At 55.4% G+C, this 20,123-nt stretch overlaps 1 protein-coding gene across 1 annotated transcript in view; it reads left to right on the top strand.

Annotated features, from left to right (window-relative positions):
- The window catches only part of CUX1 (cut like homeobox 1), a 281,195-nt gene extending 263,088 nt beyond the window's left edge, over positions 1-18,107 (top strand). Inside the window, exons 15-23 of the mRNA XM_055715010.1 lie at positions 5,232-5,368; positions 5,857-5,923; positions 7,163-7,275; positions 7,780-7,896; positions 10,162-10,245; positions 10,749-10,805; positions 13,849-13,929; positions 15,741-15,805; positions 16,283-18,107. Of these exons, the coding sequence (XP_055570985.1) occupies positions 5,232-5,368; positions 5,857-5,923; positions 7,163-7,275; positions 7,780-7,896; positions 10,162-10,245; positions 10,749-10,805; positions 13,849-13,929; positions 15,741-15,805; positions 16,283-16,343 (782 nt within the window). The 3' untranslated portion in view covers positions 16,344-18,107. The remainder of the gene's footprint in view (positions 1-5,231; positions 5,369-5,856; positions 5,924-7,162; positions 7,276-7,779; positions 7,897-10,161; positions 10,246-10,748; positions 10,806-13,848; positions 13,930-15,740; positions 15,806-16,282) is intronic.
- Positions 18,108-20,123: the final 2,016 nt, after the last annotated feature.

Below are 20,123 nucleotides of genomic sequence, written 5' to 3' on the forward strand. Positions count from 1 at the left end.
ACCATGTCCCCCTCATTCCTCCAGCTACAAAGCGCTGAGTCAAGTCACCTCCTTTGATTCTCCTGGAAGGGGAGCAGGACTTTGGGCAATAACAGAACTGTCTTTTTCAGACTTCCTTAAAAGGTAAATGCCAAGTATTTCAAGAGTCTTAGTTTATGTATAAACCTGGGCGCTCTGGCATCAGGTAGGACCGGAGGTAAGACTTTGTTGGTTTGAGAAGGCCCACGGGAGGGAGATGCCAGCGAGTGCCTTAGCACTTATTCCTGCATGGTGAAGAACGATGATTGCAGCTTTTAAGTAACTGTCCGCAGCAACCCAGTCATTAACTGGAGTGACCCAACATGGGGAAGGGTGAACGAGCTGGAAAAATCAAAGGGCCCGTGGCAGACTCGGTTTTCTGCTTCTTCCTTTGGCTCCCATTCCTCGTCCTGGCACATTCAGACTCAGTGTTTGTGTTGAATGAGTCTCCAGCTCTGTGCCTGGATTTCTCAGCCTTCATGTCAAGGTGCTCCCAGCTTTAGTTATCTTACCATCATCTTCCTTCCAGTCAATAAAATAGACTGAAAACCTTTGAAGTAGTGGGTTTCAATGCACTTCAGTTGACTTCTGAGAGGATAGTTTTTCAAAGAAAGCTCCTAGCGTGCCACATCACCTCTCTGCTTGTTTTATTATTTTACAGTTATGTAAATTGAAGGAGGCCAGACAGTAATGGAGGGAGATTAAAAAGTTACCATCAGGCAAATCAGGGTGTGAACTTGCAGAGCATCAGCTAATTTGCAGTAACTGCCCATGTGTGTGCTCCTACCCTGCAGATCCCTTCAGCAATTCCACTTACCTCTCATTTCCTTCAGGCTCAGAGGATGCACATGAGCAGTTACTCCGGTCTCATGGATGTGTAGCAAGTTACAGCCTATCTCACCCCAAGGTGATTTATTCATCTGTCTGCATCCCCAGTAATCAAGCCACCATCTTATGGAAAGATTGCCTCTCATTTATTTATGTCTGGCCTTATAACTTCAAACTAAGTTGCTAGTATGTCTTAATTTTCTCCATCTGTGAAAACAGATGCTGTTTATTTTGGATGATTTGCCAAGGGAGTCCAGTTGCTGGGGCTTGTTACAGGAGTCAAAGTTGCTGTTGCTCTGTGATGGCGCTGGGCTGGCTGGCTCACAGGCGCTTCTGATGAGCCCCTGCATCTGCTGGGCTCGGTGCTCCCTGTGAACATGCTTGGGGAGCTGGGGGCTCCGGGACTTCTTTCCCCTTGACAGTCACTAAAAGGATTTGAACTTGCAGCTTTGGAGCAGCGCAAGACTGATGGGGCTATCCGCCGTGAAAGAAGTGTGAGATTCCGCTGAATATTTTATTCTCATGTTAGGACTGTTTTGTTTCCCCTCCGCGTGAGACACCTTTGTGTCTCACCACACGGCCTGTCCGCACAGACACTTCACATTTTTGGAGAAACACTCATCCCACGGCGATGTCACCTGTGGCTGTGCTCCTCAGGCAGCGGCTTGGAGGTACCGTTAGACTTCCCAGGACAGATGGCCTCCGTACAGCACACTCCGCGCGCAGGGGCTTTTCCTAATCTCTCCTTCAGTTTGGGGCAAGATGTGATGTTTTTCAAGAGCCTTACCAATATTATTCTTCCTGATGGATGAGCAGTCTTTTGCAAAGTGGTTGGTTCCTTGCAGAGGGCCTGATCCACCTCCCTGCTCCCGTCGCGTTCCATCGGGCCACGTGCTCCATGATGCAGAAAAGACTTGAAGATCTGGTCGGGCACATCAGGGATGTGGGAAGAGGCTCGTGGCTGATGGTTTTCCTGAAAGGTGCTTCTCTTCAAGCCCGGGATTCCCCAGGAGGATCGAGTTGTGGTGGTAGGGTACTAACCCAAGTTCAGGGGTTGGCAGCCAGAGGTCGGTGGCTGTGCTGGGGACTTGCTCCTTGCCCTGGGTTTGTCACAGGTCGTTTCCACCAAACTCCTGGGAGCCTGGAAACATTTTTCCATGACCGATGGCCAGCTCAGGTATTTAGGATCAGCGTCATGGGGAATTTGAATTAAGCAAACCCTGAACAAGGAGAGCTCACCCAACCAACCAACTGCTATCTGGGGTCTTGACTAGTGTCCCATGCAAAACCCTACAGTCCCACTCCCATCTGCTCTGCCACCTTCCCAAGGACTCCCAGGAAAGCAGAAGATCTTTTTCAGTAAAACTCCAGTCTCAGCCTCTTGTTTTTCATGTATCAGACAAGGAAAAACCAGACCAGCCTGTGCCGAGCAGCACTGGAGCGTGGCACCAGGCAAGGCAGGTGGCCCCTGCCGGCGTTTGGTTGCCCAGTTTCTTCCCAAGGTGATGGCAATGTCAGGCCCAGTTTCTCCATTGCCTCAAAAGTCAGGGATGACAGAGTTTGAGGCTAAAGATACGTGGTTTCAAATCCCAGTTTCCCCAGGGCTTCACCTTCTTTGTCCCATTATCTTCTGCTGTACCTCTCGGTCTTCTGCAGCTTTTGAGGCATTTGCACATCTGAGGGGTCAGAGCAAGGGCCTTCCAGCACAGAAGCTTAAGAGAAGACAAAGGCAGATTTTCTTTTGCTCCATCTCAATGGTTGAACTGACCTGCCTTCCTGGGAGAGCCGTCCCCCCACTGCTGGAGGTGAAGAGGTGCTGGTAGAGAAGTGATGAGCTGGTGGGTGGCCACTGCCCCTTTGAAAGAAGAAAATTATGATTAAAAACCAAACCCACCACAAAGCAACTGTGACAGGAGATGCTGAAGGGGAGATGAGAGAGAAGCTCCGTGCACTTTGGTTGCTTTCAGTGTTAGACACGGTTCCAGTCTTTTCTGTTTTCATGGATGGTTTGTAGGAACCTGGCCAGTGCCGAGGCAGTGAAACCCAAGGGAAGGAAGGATGCAGAAACCCAAGGGAAGGAAGGGTGCAGAAACCCAAGGGAAGGAAGGATGCAGCTTTCTGTAAAACTGGGAGCCGTGTTTCTGCAGTGACCCTTCTCTCCTAACCAAACTGAAAAGCTCGGTCCATGTAACTTCAAAGCAAAAAAAAATAATAATTTAAGAGAGAAACTCAGGAGCTGGTATCCGAGGCTCAGGTCTCCTTCAGCAGGGTGCCAAAGCTCAGTGCTGCAGAGGATTTTTGGGCAGGGTGGGGGGCAGGGGGACATGTCCTGCCCCAGCCAGCCCTCTGCTCTGCTCCCAGCATCAGCTCCCAGCAGCAGCATCAGGCCCTTCGCACGATGCTCAGGGCTGCCTTGTGCAGAATTGGGCCCCACAACCCATGTTTGGCTAGTAATAGCTTCCCAATTACATTTTAATGCAATTTAAAGAGATAGCCAATTAAATAATTAACCGTAGGGAAGAGGTTTTCTTCTTTCCAAATCTTGTTAATGCAAGTATTTTGCAGCAGGCCACCCATGTTTCGGGAGCAGGCAGCGATCCCCATTTCTTGAGAAACACTGACCTCCAGTGGGACTGCACCTTTATCACAACTGCTCCTGGTGGCTCCTCAGCCTTTGATTTGGGACCTATAAAATGCAAATAGACGGGGGGGGGGGGGGAAATATCAATCCACATGTCGCGTCTGAAGCATGTGTTGCCTCCCTGTCCCTGCAGGCAGGCTTGGTCCCTTATCAATAACACTGGAATTGCATTTCTGACAAAAATGGGGAAAATTTGCACCTTGGCAAAGCTCCTGCTTCACGGGAAAGCTGGGCTGGCTTTGGGCATGGCTTCACTGGAGCCCCCATCGCTGCTGCTCTGAACCCAACCCTCCCAGCCAGACTCTGCAGGGCATCCAGCCCCATGTAAGAACCCCCCCTCCCGCCCCATGGCAGCCAATTTCAGGGTGCACGGGGCAGCTCCCATCCCAGCAGGACTGGAATTGAGCTGCACCCGTTGCACCACTCGTCTGAAGTCTTCAGAGAGGGTAGGAGGCCCTGCGGGTGCAACAGTCTGTCCTCGCTTCTCCCCCAGCGCGGCTGCTTCCCAGGCAGCCTTCGCATTTCTTGCTCCCTGGCTGTTGATAAATGAGGAATTTTTTTTGCCTTCCAGCCGTCTGGAATTTAGGGGAATAATTACAACGGGAATTATCAGGGAGGGACTGGAACAGCTGAGACCTGAGCTTTCACCCACCTGGAAATCCAGGCGCAGAGGGATGTATCCTGCATCCCTGCGGCGGAGAGGCTGGTGGTGCAAAACACAGGGTCTGAACCTTGATCTGAGCAGGTTTTTCAGCCAGGCAGAGGCCCAGGCATTGCTGGCAACAAGGGAGAAAGGTGAAAAAGCAGATCTGTGCTGCAGGACAGGGCTGCTGCTTGCTGATGCTCTGTGTTTCGGCGTGGATTTGCAAATGGAGCAAGGAGCTTGCCCTGCGGTGCTGGTCCTGTGCCTCTCGCTGGAGCTGTGTTTTGGCCCTGACGTGTCTCTCCGTTGCTTCACATCTGGGCTGGGGTTATACGAGGGGAACGAGAGGCTTTTGTTTTGCTCCTGGAGCATTCCAGCGAGCGCCTGTTGTGGTTTAGGGCGTGGGTTTTACTCGGGGGGGGGGGGAAGCAACTGGAAAGAGGGCTCGTTTGTTGAAAATTGGCCGAGAGGGGATGCTGGAGGCTGCACAGCCTCACCCAGCACCTGGGGGCAGGATTGGTCCCACCTGAGCCCCTCCTGGGAGATGTCCTTCGCCCCACTCCAACACCCACAGCAGCCATCTGCCCCGCACGTGCCTGTCCCAGTGCCCACAGCTGGGGACGTGCTGCCCAGAGCCGCCTCCATCACCCCTTTTCTGGGCAGACCAGGCCTGGGAATCAGTTTGTGGGCTCAGCTCCCCTCATTCCCCCCCAGGTCCCCCCACCCTGCCCGGCTAGGGTGCTGCCAGGTACCCCCTGCAGCACCAAAAATACCTTGCTGATGCACTTGAAGCAGCCGCACGGGTGCAAGCAGCTGCCTGCTCACAATTGCCTGTGGCACTGGGACATGGCACGGGTCCTGCATCGGGATGGCAGCCCACCCTGAGGCATCACCAAGGTGGGCTGGACCCCTGCTCCCTTTCACCAGGAGCAGAGCAGCGCGGTTCTTCCTGCTGCCCCCAGAAATAAGGAGAAAAGGAGGCTGCTGCTCTGACTTGGCTTTGGTGCTCCAGGTGGGGGTTGCTCAGCTTTTCCATGTCCGCCTGGTGAAACCTGGGGGTTTGGGCCAGCCCTGGGTGATGGCCCTGGCTCTGTTTTCCAGTGCGCTGTGCGGAGCTGCAGATCCAGCTGACGGAGGCTGTGTCCACGCTGGCTGGCCAAAAGGAGCTCATCGCCAAGCTGGAGCACGACCTCAGCACCATCCAAGCCCTGTCCGCCGCGCATCGCCCGGATGCAGAGGTAACCCCGACCCACGGCGCTTGGCTCCCAGCAGTGGGCAGGGACCACTCAACGTGGCCCTGGGGGCTGACTGTCACTGATGGGGGTCAACAGCAAGCATGGGAGTTGTTTTATCACCTCTTTTTTATTTTCTTTCCTTTTTTTTTTTCTTTTTGCCTTTTTCTTTCTTTCTCATGACTCACGTAGCACAGGGTCACATCATGCCCATGCACTGGGACAGTGCTGGTGTGGGAGGGAGTGGCAGTGGTGACATCCAGGGCCCATCCAGCCCTTCTCCTTCCCAGGAAAAGGATGTGATCTGAGGGTTGAACACCACCAGCCTCTCCCTGTTGTCTCAGCCTCGATCCTTGTGGAGTGCCTGTTTTGTACGACGCTTCCCACGAGGCTATGGGTGCTGGGGTGGTAGCAAGATCCAGGAGGGGTTTGCTTTGACCAGGTGACTTTGGGTGTGTGGGAAGTGCTTAATCCCTTCTGCTTGCACTGCCCAGGGTGCGGCCATCCCCAGCCTGGAGAAGATCCCCGAGCCCATCAAGGAGGCCACGGCGCTGTTTTACGGTGGGTGCGAGGCAGGTGCGAAGCTGGAGCCGTGCTGGGAGCCAAGGTGCTGGCGGGGCCATCCTGGTGCCATGGGCGGGGATGGCAGCATGAGGATGCTCCTAAGCAGGCACAGACATCACCTGCTCCGTTTGCCCTTCACTGGGGCCGGTGATGGGTTTCCATCTGTGCCGAGTTTGCCAGTCCTCCAGCTGCTCCCAGGATGGTGCAGCGGGTACATGCCAGGCCCGGCTCTGTGCCGAGCTGGTGAAACCAGGCTGAACCAAACACCCTGCACTTTAACTCCTGCTCTTGCCCCACCAAACCCCCTCCAGAGCCAGCGAGCTGAACATTTCCTTGACATTGGCTTGCTGCACCAAGGTCTGCAGGAGAAAATGAATCAAATAATGATGCTTGGCTCCTCTGGATGAAAACCCACTTCCTCTCCTTTTTTTTTTTTTTTTTGGGGGGGGGTTGTTTTTTGTTTTGAAAGGGTTTGAAAACACACGATAAACAGTATCACGGCAACAGTCCCACCAAGCCAAACAACCTGCAGCCACCCATCCTGCGCTATGAATAGCTCCTCTGTGCAGCCCGTTGAGTCACAGCCTCAGGGACATATTTCTCCCTGGTCCTGGATGCCTCCCACTGCCAGAGATGCAGAGTTAGGAGGGATGGCCACAGCACACACCCCCCAGGCACCCGCAGAGCCCTGTCATGGGGGGCAGCCACGGGGGACACCCACAAAGTGGGGCTCCCAGGCACAGCAAGCTGGTGATGGCTGCAGGCGAGCAGCCCCTGCTTTGCTGGGCTGGCTGAAAGAGGAGAAAGTATGAAATGGAGGTGACTGTGGTGCAAGGAGGGGAAGGGGATGTGGATGGAGGGGACAGTGGTGGCACTGGGTCTTTTCTTAGGGCTACAGCTGCTGCAGAAATGACAGGGGGGGAAGAGTCTGGCAGGGGCTGGGAGGGTTGGGGTCATGGGAAGGCAGCAACAGGTTGCACCAAATAATGCAGTTGGTTTTCCCTGGGGAGTGAACCTCTCCATTCCCAGCACAAATCCCCCAAAATTTAAACAAAACAACAAAAAAAAGGCATAAAACCTAGTCGGTGTTGGAATAGCTGTGCACAGGAGTGTATCTGCCTGGGTGCCCCTGAGGTCCCGCAGCGTTGGAGGAGACACCTTGAGCAAGCCCCACTCGCTCTGCAGTGGGTGGGGGGCATCTGCCAGGTCATTTCTCATGCCAAGTGTTGTCCGCAGGTCACCCGCCGTCCCCTGGCACCTCATTCCCCGAGGGCCAGGTGGACTCGCTCCTCTCCATCATCTCCAGCCAGAGGGAACGCTTCCGGGCCAGGAACCAGGAGCTGGAGGGGGTACGTCGGGTGGGGAGGGCGGCTGGCGGGGGCTGCAGGGGCTGCAGTCTGGGGCTGGCTGCTTTAATGACCCGCGGGGAGTTCATTAGCAGCACAACGCAGGCAGTGGCACTGCAAGCAAGAAAAAAATATATTCTGCTGTTAGCAGAACCAAAGCCTCCCCCAGCCCAGCGGTGGTGCTCCAGTTCAGGGGCACGGATTGTCCCGTGGTGGCCAAGTCTCAGCACAAAGCCACCCCCAGCCCCCTTGGCTGCCCCAACCCTTCTTCAACCACGGTGGGATCAGGTTCGTTAATGGTTCCAGACTGGAGGCCCTGTTCAGTTGCAGCTGGGGCAATGTTAATTTGGGAGCAATTTTAATTCAGAGCTGGGGGATTGAAAGCTGAGAGAGGAGTGAACCCTGGCTGGTTGCACCAACTCAACCCCCGCTTCTGCCTCACACCCGGTTAGATCCTGTACTCCCCCCGGCCTCGCTGCTAACAGCCCCCTTGCTCCCCACATGCAGGAGAACCGCATGATGCAGCACACGGTGCATGCCCTGCAGAGCGAGCTGGACAACCTGAGAGCCGACAACATCAAGCTCTACGAGAAGATCAAGTTCCTGCAGAGCTACCCCGGCCGGGTGAGTGGTGGGCTGGGCTCACACGGACAGACCGACCCCCAACGCAGACCATTACCCTGGGTGTACAGGAGCAATGGGGAAATTGTACATTACCCACATGCACCTTGCATGAAAGTTAGAAAATGGGAGCTAACGGGGGTGAAAAAGGCTGCAGTGCTCTGTCTAGGGGGGCCACTGCCCAGCCTCACTGCTGGGAGGGTAATTTTTAAATGTGCTGAAGGGCGTCCGATAACTTCGATGCCAGAAGCCCAGATTCCCACCCCAAAAGGGCTGCTACAGACCCCTTGGATGCTCACTCTGGCAGCGTGATGCTCCAGCAGGCAAGTCATGGGTGCTCCTGCCCGACTGGGCAACAAGAGGTTAAATCAGGACCTGCAATAAATTCCTGCAGTTAGAGCCTGAGAAATAATTCATCCTGTCATACCTGTGCTCCTTCCCCAACACCCTGGATTTCTTGTGGCAAGCAGAGCGAGCTGCTCAGCTTCCCGCTGCCCTGGGCAGCCAGGGCCTGTCCCCAGCAGAGCAGAAACCAGCCCAAAACCACCCCAGTCATCCCAGTAATGCCAAGAGGAGGCTGGGGAGGGGGGGCAGACTTTGCTATAACCTGCTCGGTTCATGCTGTGCCCCTCAGGGGTTTCATCCCTGGGAATCCCTGGCGGGTTTGCAAGTGTGTCAGACTGCTGCACGGGGAGCTTTTGATTGCAACCACCTCCTTGGTCAGAGCTGGGCTACCGTGACCTCCAGCTTTCCTTGGAAATGCAAAAATGACAATAACAGGGGGTGGGACGTTGGTTCAAATGCCAGCTCCTCACCGTGCCTGCTGCCTGCCCTGCCACCCTCCCCCAAAGCTGCTGCCTTTCTGCACTGGCTGGACTGAGGCCATTTTATCAATGGGTATTTTAATAGCATTTGGGGATGGGAAACTCCTACAGCCGTGAAGGACCTTATTTGGTTCTTTTATTTATGTCTCAGTGATGATGCTGGGTCAGCCCCTCTGACATTTTTGCCCGTTTCTCCCGTGGAAGATCATATCCATGTTTATCTGCTGCCACAAGGCAACCCCTGAATGCCATTCACATGATCTAAAGAGCAAAAGCCTTCGACACAGCAGCACGGGGGATTGCATAATTCACCACCTAATCAGGCATGTGACACGTTAAAAATAATCATCAAAGATCATTCAATAAGGCCAGGCTATAGTGAATTCATCGCCCCTAAATTGGGAGCTGGTCTCATCGCTGGCTTCTAACTGCATGGTGACCTGTGGATCGTATTGCGGCGCGTAAGGGCATATTTGCTAAAGGTCTGCGTGCAGCGGGGTTTACCCGTGGTGAAAGAGCCACCGGCCATCGTGTTATGCCAGGCAGGACAAGCAGCAGCAGGTCCAAAAAGACCTTGGTAAATGTCAGCGTCACGGTGCTGGAGAAGGCACGGTGCTGGGGGAGAGATGGGCTAGCACCAGAGCCCCTGAGCAGGGACGTGCAGCCCGGGGAGCTGGGAGCCAGGGCTCGTGCCAGACTGTGACCATGCCTCGACATGTGGTGTCGTTTCCAGGCTGGTTTTGGGTAGGAACGGTGTGGAATCTGCAGTTCTCATGACCTGCAGAGGTAGCGTCAGCAGAACGAGGAGCAGGGATGCGCAGGCTGCAGGAGCATCCTCGGGGCTTGCTGCTGCCGTTCCTCCTCTGAGGCTGGGCAAGGGGAACCTCTGTCCCAGGAGAAGTTTAAAACCCAGCCTGTCTGAGCCGACCTAAATCTTTCACTTCTGTCAAGGAGTTTTCATTTTCCTTGTCCTTTGCCCAGCTCATAACAGCTGTATTAAACAACGATTTCCTCCCCCTAAACCACCTTGTCCCTCCTACCCGCTGGCCCAGCAGCAAAGGAATTCAGAGTGGGGTTTGCACTAGCCCCAGCGGTTCCAGGTGAGCACTCTGGGGTGACACAGGTGACCATTATTTCATGGAAATGGTGAAAAATAGGGAGACACAGGTGGAGTCCCCGTGGACGAAAGGAATTTGTTAAATGGTCCCGTTGTGATGCTCCTTTGTGAAGGGGACAGATGCTGCCGGTCCTGTGGGGGAGCTCTGGGCTGTGCTGCTCCATGCTTTGGGGGTCAATTCTTCCAAATGAGGAGCTCAGGGGCACGGGGGGTGGGGTGGGGCTCTGGCCCTGTGCTGGGTGTCCGTACACCGCTTGCAGCAGGCAGGATAGGTGCAGGCAGCTCCACGAGCACCCGCTGGGTCTCACCCTGCCTTTGCTCCCACAGGGCGGCAGCAGGGACGACACGGAGCAGCGCTACTCCTCCCAGTACGAAGAGCGCCTGGACCCCTTCTCCTCCTTCAGCAGGAAGGTACAAAAAGCCCCCAGCACCCTCCCTGTGCATCAGCCCCTCTTTCTGCCGTGGGATCGCTACCTCCTGCAGCCGGGCTGGGACTCTGCCGGCACTGCTTCGGCATCCGAGCACGGCTTTGCCCAGCTCAGGAAGCAAAAAAGCCTTTGCCACGCGCCGCGGGCACCGAGCAGGTAGTTTTGCTCAGTTCTGGTTTTGCTCGCAGCAAGGTGGACCAGGCGTGTTGAAGGGAAGGAGCAGCCAGAAAATGAAACCTCTCAGGGAGATTATTTCATTGCCTGGATGAAATCCAGAGGACAGCACTCTAGAAAACAAAGCGCACTCAAATGCCATTTGCTTTAAAAAATTAAAAGAAAAAGTCATTCTGCCCACACGATGTCTCCTGTGGCTGTGTGCGTGGGGGAGTGGGAGCATCTGAGGGCACAGAGCTCCTTCCCTGATTTGCAAACCCCAAATCAGCCCTCTGAGCCTCAAAATCAGCTTCTTGTACCATTTACTTGCAGGAACGCCAGCGCAAGTACCTGAGCCTCAGTCCCTGGGATAAAGCCACGCTGAGCATGGTGAGTGGGCTGCCCCCGCCATGCCGAGTGGGTGGCAAGAGGATTGTAGCCCAGTGCCCACGCAGGGGATGCTGCTGCTGGGCTTGGCCCCGGGTGGGGGGCAGACCCCATCCCTGCTCCCCCGGGCAGAGGGGCAGACCATGCTGGGGCCGTACTGGGGCTTGGCTTAGGAGAAACCACTTTCCACCCTTGCTTTTTCCTTCCCCATTCCCCGACTCCCTCCCACAGTGTTCCCAGGGGGTCCTGGCCAGAGCGGGTGACCCAGCCAGCAATGCCACAGCCCAGGCCACTGCGGTGTCAGGGTGTGACCCAGGAGCTCGGGGACAGCGTGTGTCTCAGAGCATTGCCATGAACCACTGTGTCCCCCAGGCCGTGCCCACAGCTTCCCGGGGCAATGCTGGGAGTGGGATGCGAAGGGCTGTGGGAAGCACCTCTCCTCTCATTTGTACAGGGCTGGGGGGCTCAGCACTGCACCCCAGCCCAGGGCTGGCCTGGGGGTGAAGCCAGGTTGCACACAGCATGCAGTTTGGGTCAGCTCAGCCTGGCTCCTCACAGGAGACTCACCCGGAGAGCCCCAGCAGCCTGCACAGCTGGGGAGTGGGTGTGTGACAGGCTGCAGAGGGTCCCGTGCTCCTGGGCGATGCTCTGCCTCACACAGCCCAGCATCCTCAGGCACACAGTGGTTCCTTATCACGTTTTCCAGGAAAACCTCTTCCCAGGCCCTGACCCTTGGTGCTCTGGTTCTTCCTTCCAAAAAAGCATCAGGGAAAATACTGGGGAGCTGCCGATGTCTACAGCAGCAGAGGGTCCTCACCTGAGCCGTGGCGAGCGGGTGGGCTGCTGCTGCCACCGCGGGTTTTGGCTGCCGTCTCTTAGGATTGAATGCTACTTTTTGAGCTAAAAATGTGATTATTGAGAAGCTCTGACTTCTGTTTGAATTTGTGACATTAGCAGCAGGAGCAGGAGCAGGTTTGGGCTGAGTTAACCCCCGGCTATCTAGCGCAACAGAGGTTAATGTGGGACCGCTGGTCTACAACAGCCACGGAATGCAGAAATATCTTGTAATAAAGGCAAAGTTGTCATTTGCATAAAAACCAAGCAAATGCCAACATGAATATGGATTGGGTGGCGTGCCAGCACCACGGAGAATTAATGAAAGGCATTTACAAAAAAACTGACTTAGGGGAGTTATTCCTTGGGAATATTTAAGAACATAATCTTGTTTGTTACAGCAGCCTCCGCTGTGGCCATGAATAGCAAAGAAGATTTCAGCCCAGGATTGCTTTGGTGGGAGATCTGTGGGTTTTAATGCCAGCTTCGGAAAGCCCGCGTGGTGGTTGGGGAATGTGCTTATGTCCATAATGAATCCCTAGCTTTTACAGCGGGAATAAAAAGTTGCTGTGTAGGAAGGTAGGATCTGTCCTTCGTAAAGCTGCTTTTCTAGGCTGTGGTTACTCCTGACTGGCTCTTTTGAAGGGGTGGACACGAAGGTTTTCCCGTTGGGACCCCAGTGCCGTGGGCCAGAAGAGCTCGGACATCACCAGAGTCCGGCTGCTGTGTGGTGGCCTCTCCAAAACGAGGGGCTGGAGCATGACCCTGCCCGGCCCCGCAGGGTTTCTAGACCCTGGAGAGCTTGGACATCTCTGCAGGCTGGCAAAGGTGGAGGGTAAACCAATGGGTAGACCTGTAGACCAGGTTTAGTGAGGTTTCGAAGATACCCAAGGAATGTCCACATTTCTGGTTGCTCTCCAAAATCCCCCAGAGCAATGTCCACCTGGCAGTCCCTACTCTGGGACTTTGCTTTGCTTTAGCCCTGGCAGTGCTGTGTGCCTTCCCAAGGGCCACTGATGCTCCTCTACCTCGTGGCAGCCGTGCTGGGGACCGGCCACAGAAGGAGGCAGCACATACATGCCCGAGAGCTGTACTCATGGCTGAGCAAGGGGGGGTGAAGTCCTTCCCTAACAGTGACAAGTAGGAAGGGCAGCAGGACAAGCTGTGGGACCCCAGGGATCTGCCCGGACCACACCAGCCTGTTAGCGGGGAGAGCAGCTAGTGGTCTGGCACACAGCTCCCCTAAAATCCTAGCCCAGCAGTGACCAGCAGCCATGAGAGCTCACATTTTCTAAGGTGCTCAGCCACCAGTGCAGCCTGGCAGAGGGTGTGCACGGCTCTCAGCCAGCACAAAGCCTCGCCGCTGCCAGAGCTGGGGGCTCCACGCTGTACCAAGCCTTTAATCCCACTTTATCGGCTCTTTACTGCCAGTGGGTCCAGAGCCACGGCACGGGACCGTGTTGGCTGTAGGCTGAGCTGGCTGGAGGTTCGCAGGGATGCCAGGGGCTGGAGGAACGTACAAACCCCAGGGTGCAGAGCAGTCACCCCTAAAATGTGCCAGGGCACTGGAGAAGCTGCCCCATCGCTGTGGGTCTGGCTACAAAATCGCCCTCTGAAGTCACTCCTGGGGTCCCGCACCAGAGCTGGGGTGCAGGCAGGGCTGCGCACCGGGGCCAGCCTTCGGGAATAGCAGCACAGCGTTTGCTCAGCTGCCCTGCCAAGGAGGCGGCGAGGGGATGCTGCAAGTCGCAAGTTCTTTGAGCTCATGAATTAAAAATACGAGAGACTTAATTACTGCCGGGGTTTCTCTCCAGAGCGACGCTGAGCTGCAGGCAAGCACTGAGTCAGGGCTGGTGCCACGGGAGCAGGTAGAGCAGGTGGAGAAAGCTGGGGTAAAGGTGGACGAATATGACCCCCCGAGAGAGTTTTTTGGGGGGAAATACCACTGTTCACAGCCCTGAATTCACCTCGATTTGGGCAATTTTGGGCTGAGAGTACAGGCACTTGTGGCAGCCACTTGAGGGAAAGCGGCCGCTCAGAGGTGGGCACGGATTGGTGGCAAAGCATCTCTCCTTGCCTATATGTTTATGTAGGGTCTAGCAGAAACAGGGCCCCGGTCTTGGCCGGGGTCTCTCCGAGCCTGTGCACGGGGACGGCTGGTTTCCACTGACCCACATTAAAATGGGTTTTTTCCGTTCTGCTCTTGCTGCAGGGGCGGCTCATCCTGTCCAATAAGACAGCTCGCACTGTTGCCTTCTTCTACACCCTGTTCCTGCATTGCCTCGTCTTCCTGGTAAGTACACGGGCCGTGGGGGGGTGGGCACCCCAATAAAATGGCAGCAAGCATCCCCTCCAGGGGGAATTTTTGCTTTTTGAAGATATTGCCCCAAGTGAGTGCGTTACAGCTGATGTATCACTGGCTCTGGAGGCACGGTGCAGCATGGCTCAGCAGGGACACGTACATGCCAGCGAATATCCCCCTGGGCTTCAAAGGGTGGGAATGGCCACCTTCACGTGGGCACAGGCTTGCCCAAGGGCAAGACCTGGAAGCCATCTGTGTCTTCATGGCATGCCTGGAAACAGCCGTGGGGCCCTGGTGCCACCGTGCTGGGAGCTCACACAGGGTTTAGCACATTTGCGTGCAGGTCTGGTTCGCCATCCCTGCACACAGGTAAGCAAGCGCTCCGCTCATCAGGCAGCAAAATTTTGATTCATTATTATGAAGCTCATACCGTAAGCAATTTTAGGAATAAAATACATCTCCACAATGCCAGCTTCTAGATCGTGTGCATTCCACCTCCCTATTTCTGGGTACATCCCTTAACCTCCTGCACGGTGGAGCATTTGCTGCCTCTCCAGGTGATGAGCTCTGGTTCTGCCCATGTTTCTTACTTGCCCTGTGGCTCTGTTTTTCTCTAGTTTTCAAATTTCCACAACTGCACATGAGGGTTGGAAGTAAAGAAGTGGAGGTCTGGTTAGGAACAGAGGCTTGAGCCAGCTCAAATGCCCTGGGAGTCAGTTGTGGTACAAACTCCTCCTGTATCCTTGCGTGGTTTCTGGGAGTTTATCTATCACTTCAGGGAAAAAAAAACAACAAAACAAGCAAATCATCAATAATTAAATGATGAAACAAGATGAAAGACAATTCAGAACAATATTTCTATCCTGATCTCAAAGTAAAACTGACTTTGTGTTATTTTGGTGAGGAAAGGAGTGAAGAAAATAAAAAGTTAAACATCATTAAACTTTAAAGCTCTAACCTAAAAAAAAAGTAAAATTAATAAATATTACATAGCTGGAATGATCTTATTTCATCTAGACACAAAAGGGCCTGAAATCCAGCACCCAGTGCTGCCTGGGCTGGGCACGCACCGTGTCCAAGGGGGGAACGGACAAACACCCGGCTCCATCCCCATGGTGGGGGCAACATCTTTGCCGCTAATCCCAGGAGACAGCACAGCCTTCACCCCTTTGTGACCGCTGCCTTCTGCCTGTTGTAATTTCAACCTAACCCTAATTTGGAGGCCAGCTGATGGGTGTTTGTGGAGTTAAGAGTATTGCCCTGGTGATAACAACAGCTTACAGGACTCCAGGGCTTGAATGCACCCTCTTCCCAAAACCCACCGCTGCCTCCCTGCCTCCTTGGACCACAGGACCACATGGAAACCTGGTGGCATGAAGGGAAAAGGGAACCAAACCAAGCAGTGACCTTCCTTCAGCCTGTTCCAAACCCACATCTCCATCCCTGCGCAGCCTGGTGGGCACCCACCTTACCCCAAACCACCGCAGCGCTGCCCCAGAAAAATAACCCACTGGAAAAGGTCACCCTGACCGTCCCCAGGGCAGCCCCCTGAAGCACAGGCTGGGTTTCTCCGTGCTGGTGATCCAAGGCTGCAAACCCAGCTTTACCCAGAGCATCGCTTTCGGTCTCTGCTTGACGCACAAAAAACAAAGGCACTTGCAAGATGCTGCGGCAGAGACTTTGCTGGTGGCGGCGGGGATGGGGTGGCAGGGACACGGGACGGCCCAGCGGTGACACAGGCAGTGAGGGCAGGCAGAGATGGGCAGGTGAAAGCAGGGCTGACTGTATTTCATACTTTGCAGGTGCTCTACAAAACGGCCTGGAGCGAGAGCGTGGGGAGGGACTGTGCTGCCTACTGCGCTAAGAAGTGGGTGTGAGGGCGCGCTGGGGCAGCCTGGCCCCGGGGGTCGGGAGCATCGTCTGCCTGGGTTTGGTGGGCAGAGCGTGGCGGTTTGCAGCAGATTTTTGGGCACTGCTCGGTGCACCTCTGTCCTGGAAAATGAGGGGGGTTATTTGGGTTTTAAACCCTTAATCCGGTGAGGATGGGAGGGAGAAAAAACGCATGGGGCAGGGCAACTGCCTGTCTTCAGTCAGGTGTTTTCCAAATCCCTTCCCGTGAGCAGTTCTTGCCCGGCAAGGAAGCCTGCTAAAGCCAGGCATGCCAGGATAAGGCCCATGCCTTGACTCCGCTGCCCTGAGCAGCTCCCAGGCGCTGCTGCCCGTGGCTGGAGGAAAGCGTGGGGTAACGACGGCAGCCAGCGCTCAGAAACAGCGCGGATCCAGCTCAGCCATCAAAGCACTTTAGACCTTGCTGCAAATTAATGTGCCTGTGCTCTTTCCCCAGGTACGCCGACCACGTCCACAAGTTCCACGAGAACGGGGACACGGGCGACATGTGGCAGTGACGGCTGGATGCAGCCCCACTGGCACCGGCTCCCCTTCCATCCCACCGCAGGATCTGTCCCTCTGTCCCTTCATGCCCTGCCAGCTGCTTCACTATAGCTTTGCTTTCTGCTTTGTAGGATGGAGGCAGTTATCACCCCTCACCCCCACCCCTCCCCGCTCCCACCCTTGGAAATCAGAAGCCTCAACTAACAGAGAGTCGTTTTGCAGGACACGGTGTTCCAGCCCTCCCTCCCTCCCCGGAGGAGGCTGCAGCAGTGTCCGTGTCCTGATGTCCCAGAGAGTTCAGTCTTTACCAAAATACACGGAAAAAGCAGGATAACAGGTACTTCTCTCGGATGCAATCTCTTTCCATCCTGTTCCAAGTCCAGTGCAACACTGGGTGGACTAAATTTAGCCAAGAACAGGGGGAAAACCCAATCTCCTGAACTTACATTTTCAAGCATCGTGATATTTGAAAATTCCTATTTTGCTCCGGTTTGCTGAATTATCAGAAGGCAAGCAGTCCTGCCGGGCTCTGACAGAGCAAGCGAGGCAGCAGCAGGTAACAATCAGTCATCCCCGAAGATGGGGTTGCTCTCGCTGCCTCTTGAGTCAAGTGAAGCGGCTGCTCAGCCCTGTGCTTCCCCTGAAGGGTGGGTGACCTGGGACCTTCAGCAGCATCTCTCACTGCACTGCTGGGTACCACAGATGCTCTTCTGCATCTCCAGTAACGAGCTGGAGCCCTTGGCTTGAAAACAGCCCAGCTAGTTAGGACTTAAGGGGCATGAAGGGAAGTGTTGCAGGTCAGGATGGATCTCACAGGGATGCTCCAGACTCTCCTGGCTGAGATGTTTCTGCTGAGCTTTGGTTGCCCTTCTGGGTGCACCGGTTTCACCTAATCCCAGGTGGTACCTGCCTCGTATGGGGCTTTACTTGTCCTGTAGCTGATCTGCTCAACCTCTGACCCTTGTAGGAAACCACAAGTCGAATCAAGCAATTGCCGCTGACGGGTTTGCTGGGCAATGAACGGTGGGATGCTAATTTGGGTTGATTGGGGGAGACAGAGGTGATAGGAGAGGCTCTGATTAAAAAGGGCAGATCCCAGCACCCCCAATTCCTGCCTCAGCTCACTGCGACCACATGGTGCAGGAAGATATTAGCTTGTTAGCGTGGTCCTCAATTAAAATTCCCCTCCAAAGAAAGGAGAATAGTGTTGCTTCCAATTAATATTTCATTGCAGATTCAGATCTATTCACATTCACGCTGCTGGGAAGCCGGGGCCTCTAATGGAGCATGCAGGCAGCGATAGGCTTCACATCTGCCACAGGCAGCCCAGGTTTATTTATAGGAGCTGTGGCCCGCGGCAAAATGTAAAATACTCGTAAACTGAGGGGAAGGATAAAGCCTGAGGGACCGACCTGCACCTGTCCCACTTGGCTTGGGGTAAACTGAGCCTGTCCGGAAAGGAGACACACGCGGGGCGAGATGCCAGCAAGGGGGGGGATGCTGCCGTATGCCGGGGACCTCTTCATAAACTAATCAACTTCAGATGTGGAGGAGATGAGCTTTTGCTGTCCGAAATCAGTAGCTCGGAAACGTGATCTGGGACGCTTGTTGAGGCTTTGTTGGGAAGGTTAAATTTGCTTTTTTTAGAAGCTGTATGTGGTGTTCTTGGAATTGCAAAACTTCTGCAGCTATTCACACTTGTACTCTTCATAAATGACTTAAAATAGATGTTGAGTTCTGCAGGACAAGCGATAAAATAAACTTAGACATGCATTGGCTGGGTTGCTTTTGTGCTTTGCTTTTTTTTTTTTTTTCACTTTTGATATTAAACAACTGAGAAATGTCCTGCTGGAGTCCAAGGGCAGTGTGTGCAGCTAATTTTAGAAACCCATTACAGCAGCTACAGGCAGTGATGTCTCGCAGCGCCGGGAAAGGCAGGACCTCTGTCCCTGTGTGCTGGAGCCGTTGTCCTGGCTCCCTGTGAGCGCTGGCATCCCATGGGCCAGGGGAAACGCTCCCAGCACAGGAGGGACCACGGGAGCAGAGGGGCTTGAGCCCAGGCAGCCTCCAAGCCCGGAACTGTTCTGTCTATCCCCTGGCTAATTTGGGGGGAGCTGATCATGATCCCCTGCTTTTTCATCTCCCTGTTTCCTTGTTACTCCAGCCCCAGGGGACCCCGGCACCCCTGGCTGGCAGGGCTGGGCTGCTTTGTGGGCTCTGACCCTGGGGTTTAGCCCCAGCTTCCTTCAGCCGAGCCCAGCAGGTGCCAGGGGGCTGGGGAGAGCCAAGACACCCCCCCCCCACTGCAAGGGGCCGGAGGGCAGAGGGCTGGGGTGGGGGTTTTGCAGCCCCTGGGGATGCGCAGGTCTTGCTGGTCCTGGAGCTGCCAGGTTTTGTCCCTCGGGCAGAGCTGTCACCTCCTTCCATGCAAAATAAAAATTACAACTGTGCTGGTTTGTCCCCAAATCACCCCTGAGAAGGGCAGGGGTTAGATGTAGGGGGCTGTTTTCTAATCTCACTGTTTTGCGGCTTCCAGTAACTCCTACGGCTGTGGCACGGACCTGCATCTCCTCACCGTCCCCCAGCACCGGCCAACCGGCGAGGGGCTGCGCACACCCCGGCATCGCAGTGAGCACCAGCAGCACTCGGGGTAATGCTTATCCCAGCCCCGGCGACGTTAGGGCAGCAAGGGGACGCCTGGGTGTCCCAGACAGCAGACAACTGCTGCTCCCGAGCGTCCAGCTCCGGCTGCCAAAACCCTCTGACCGGAGGCAGGGAAAGCCCAAACCAGGGAGGGCTCTGGGGTCACTGACTGCCCGCGGCTGCCCGGCACCTCGGCCAAGTTTTCGGAGCCGCTTTCTAGAGACGTGCTGGAGGCAAAGGGCTGGGGCAGAGCTGGGGGGCTGCAGGGCTCTGGGGGGAGCCTCGTCCCTCCGGGCAGAGCAGCGCGGGCTCGAACAGCCAGCAAGATGCTTGTGCGTAGCACCAAACAAAAATTTGCAATTTTGGTGGCTAGGAAGATGCCCTAGGGCTGTCCTTCGGTGGCTGGGCACGGGGAGATGTCTCCTGTGGCCCCCAGCACCTCGTGGCACCTCTGGCCAAGTTCGGCAAGGCAGGACACAGCAAAGCGTTGCTGGCAACCCAGTGCCCAGACCCCCTTCCACTCCAAAAATTAAAGTGGGGGGTCAATTAAAGGAAGCAGGAGCCCCAGACTCAGGCAAGAGCTACAGTTAGGGGCTTTGCCATGGGCAGGAGAAGCGGCCCCGTGCCCGACGGGGAGCAGGAGCAGGGCTGTCCTCGCTGTCCCGGGGTGTGCGGGGGTCGGGGTGCCACACCGCACCCTGCCTGGCCCACTGCCGGTTTCTCAGGTGTCACCGGCCGCGCTGGGCGACCTTTTGGGGACACCCTCGGTTCTCCTTAAGGTTGGGCGAGGAGAGAAACAGTGACAGGGCGGCATCCCCCGCACCGTTCCGGAATGCCGTGCCCCATGTGCAGGAGCCCCCGGCGGCAGTGGTGGCCCCCGCAGCACGTGCGCAGGCTGGGGCTGATTCAGCACGAGAAGGGACGAGGTGTCCAACCGTGGCAGCAGCGCGATGGCAGCAGCCAGCGGTGGATGCACCGACATCTCTGCGCGGGCCTTGGCGCTCCTTCATGCACAGCGTGGGGGCAGGTATTGCATCGCATCTCCCCGCTGCTGTGCTCGAGCAGCTTCCCTGCAGCTCCCTGGGCACACCTATAGACCCACACCGCTACATACGCATGTGCCTATAGACCTGCAGCCCTATAGACACACA

This window comes from Falco cherrug, chromosome 1, assembly GCF_023634085.1.
Source record: "Falco cherrug isolate bFalChe1 chromosome 1, bFalChe1.pri, whole genome shotgun sequence".
NCBI classification, from domain to species: Eukaryota; Metazoa; Chordata; class Aves; order Falconiformes; family Falconidae; genus Falco; species Falco cherrug.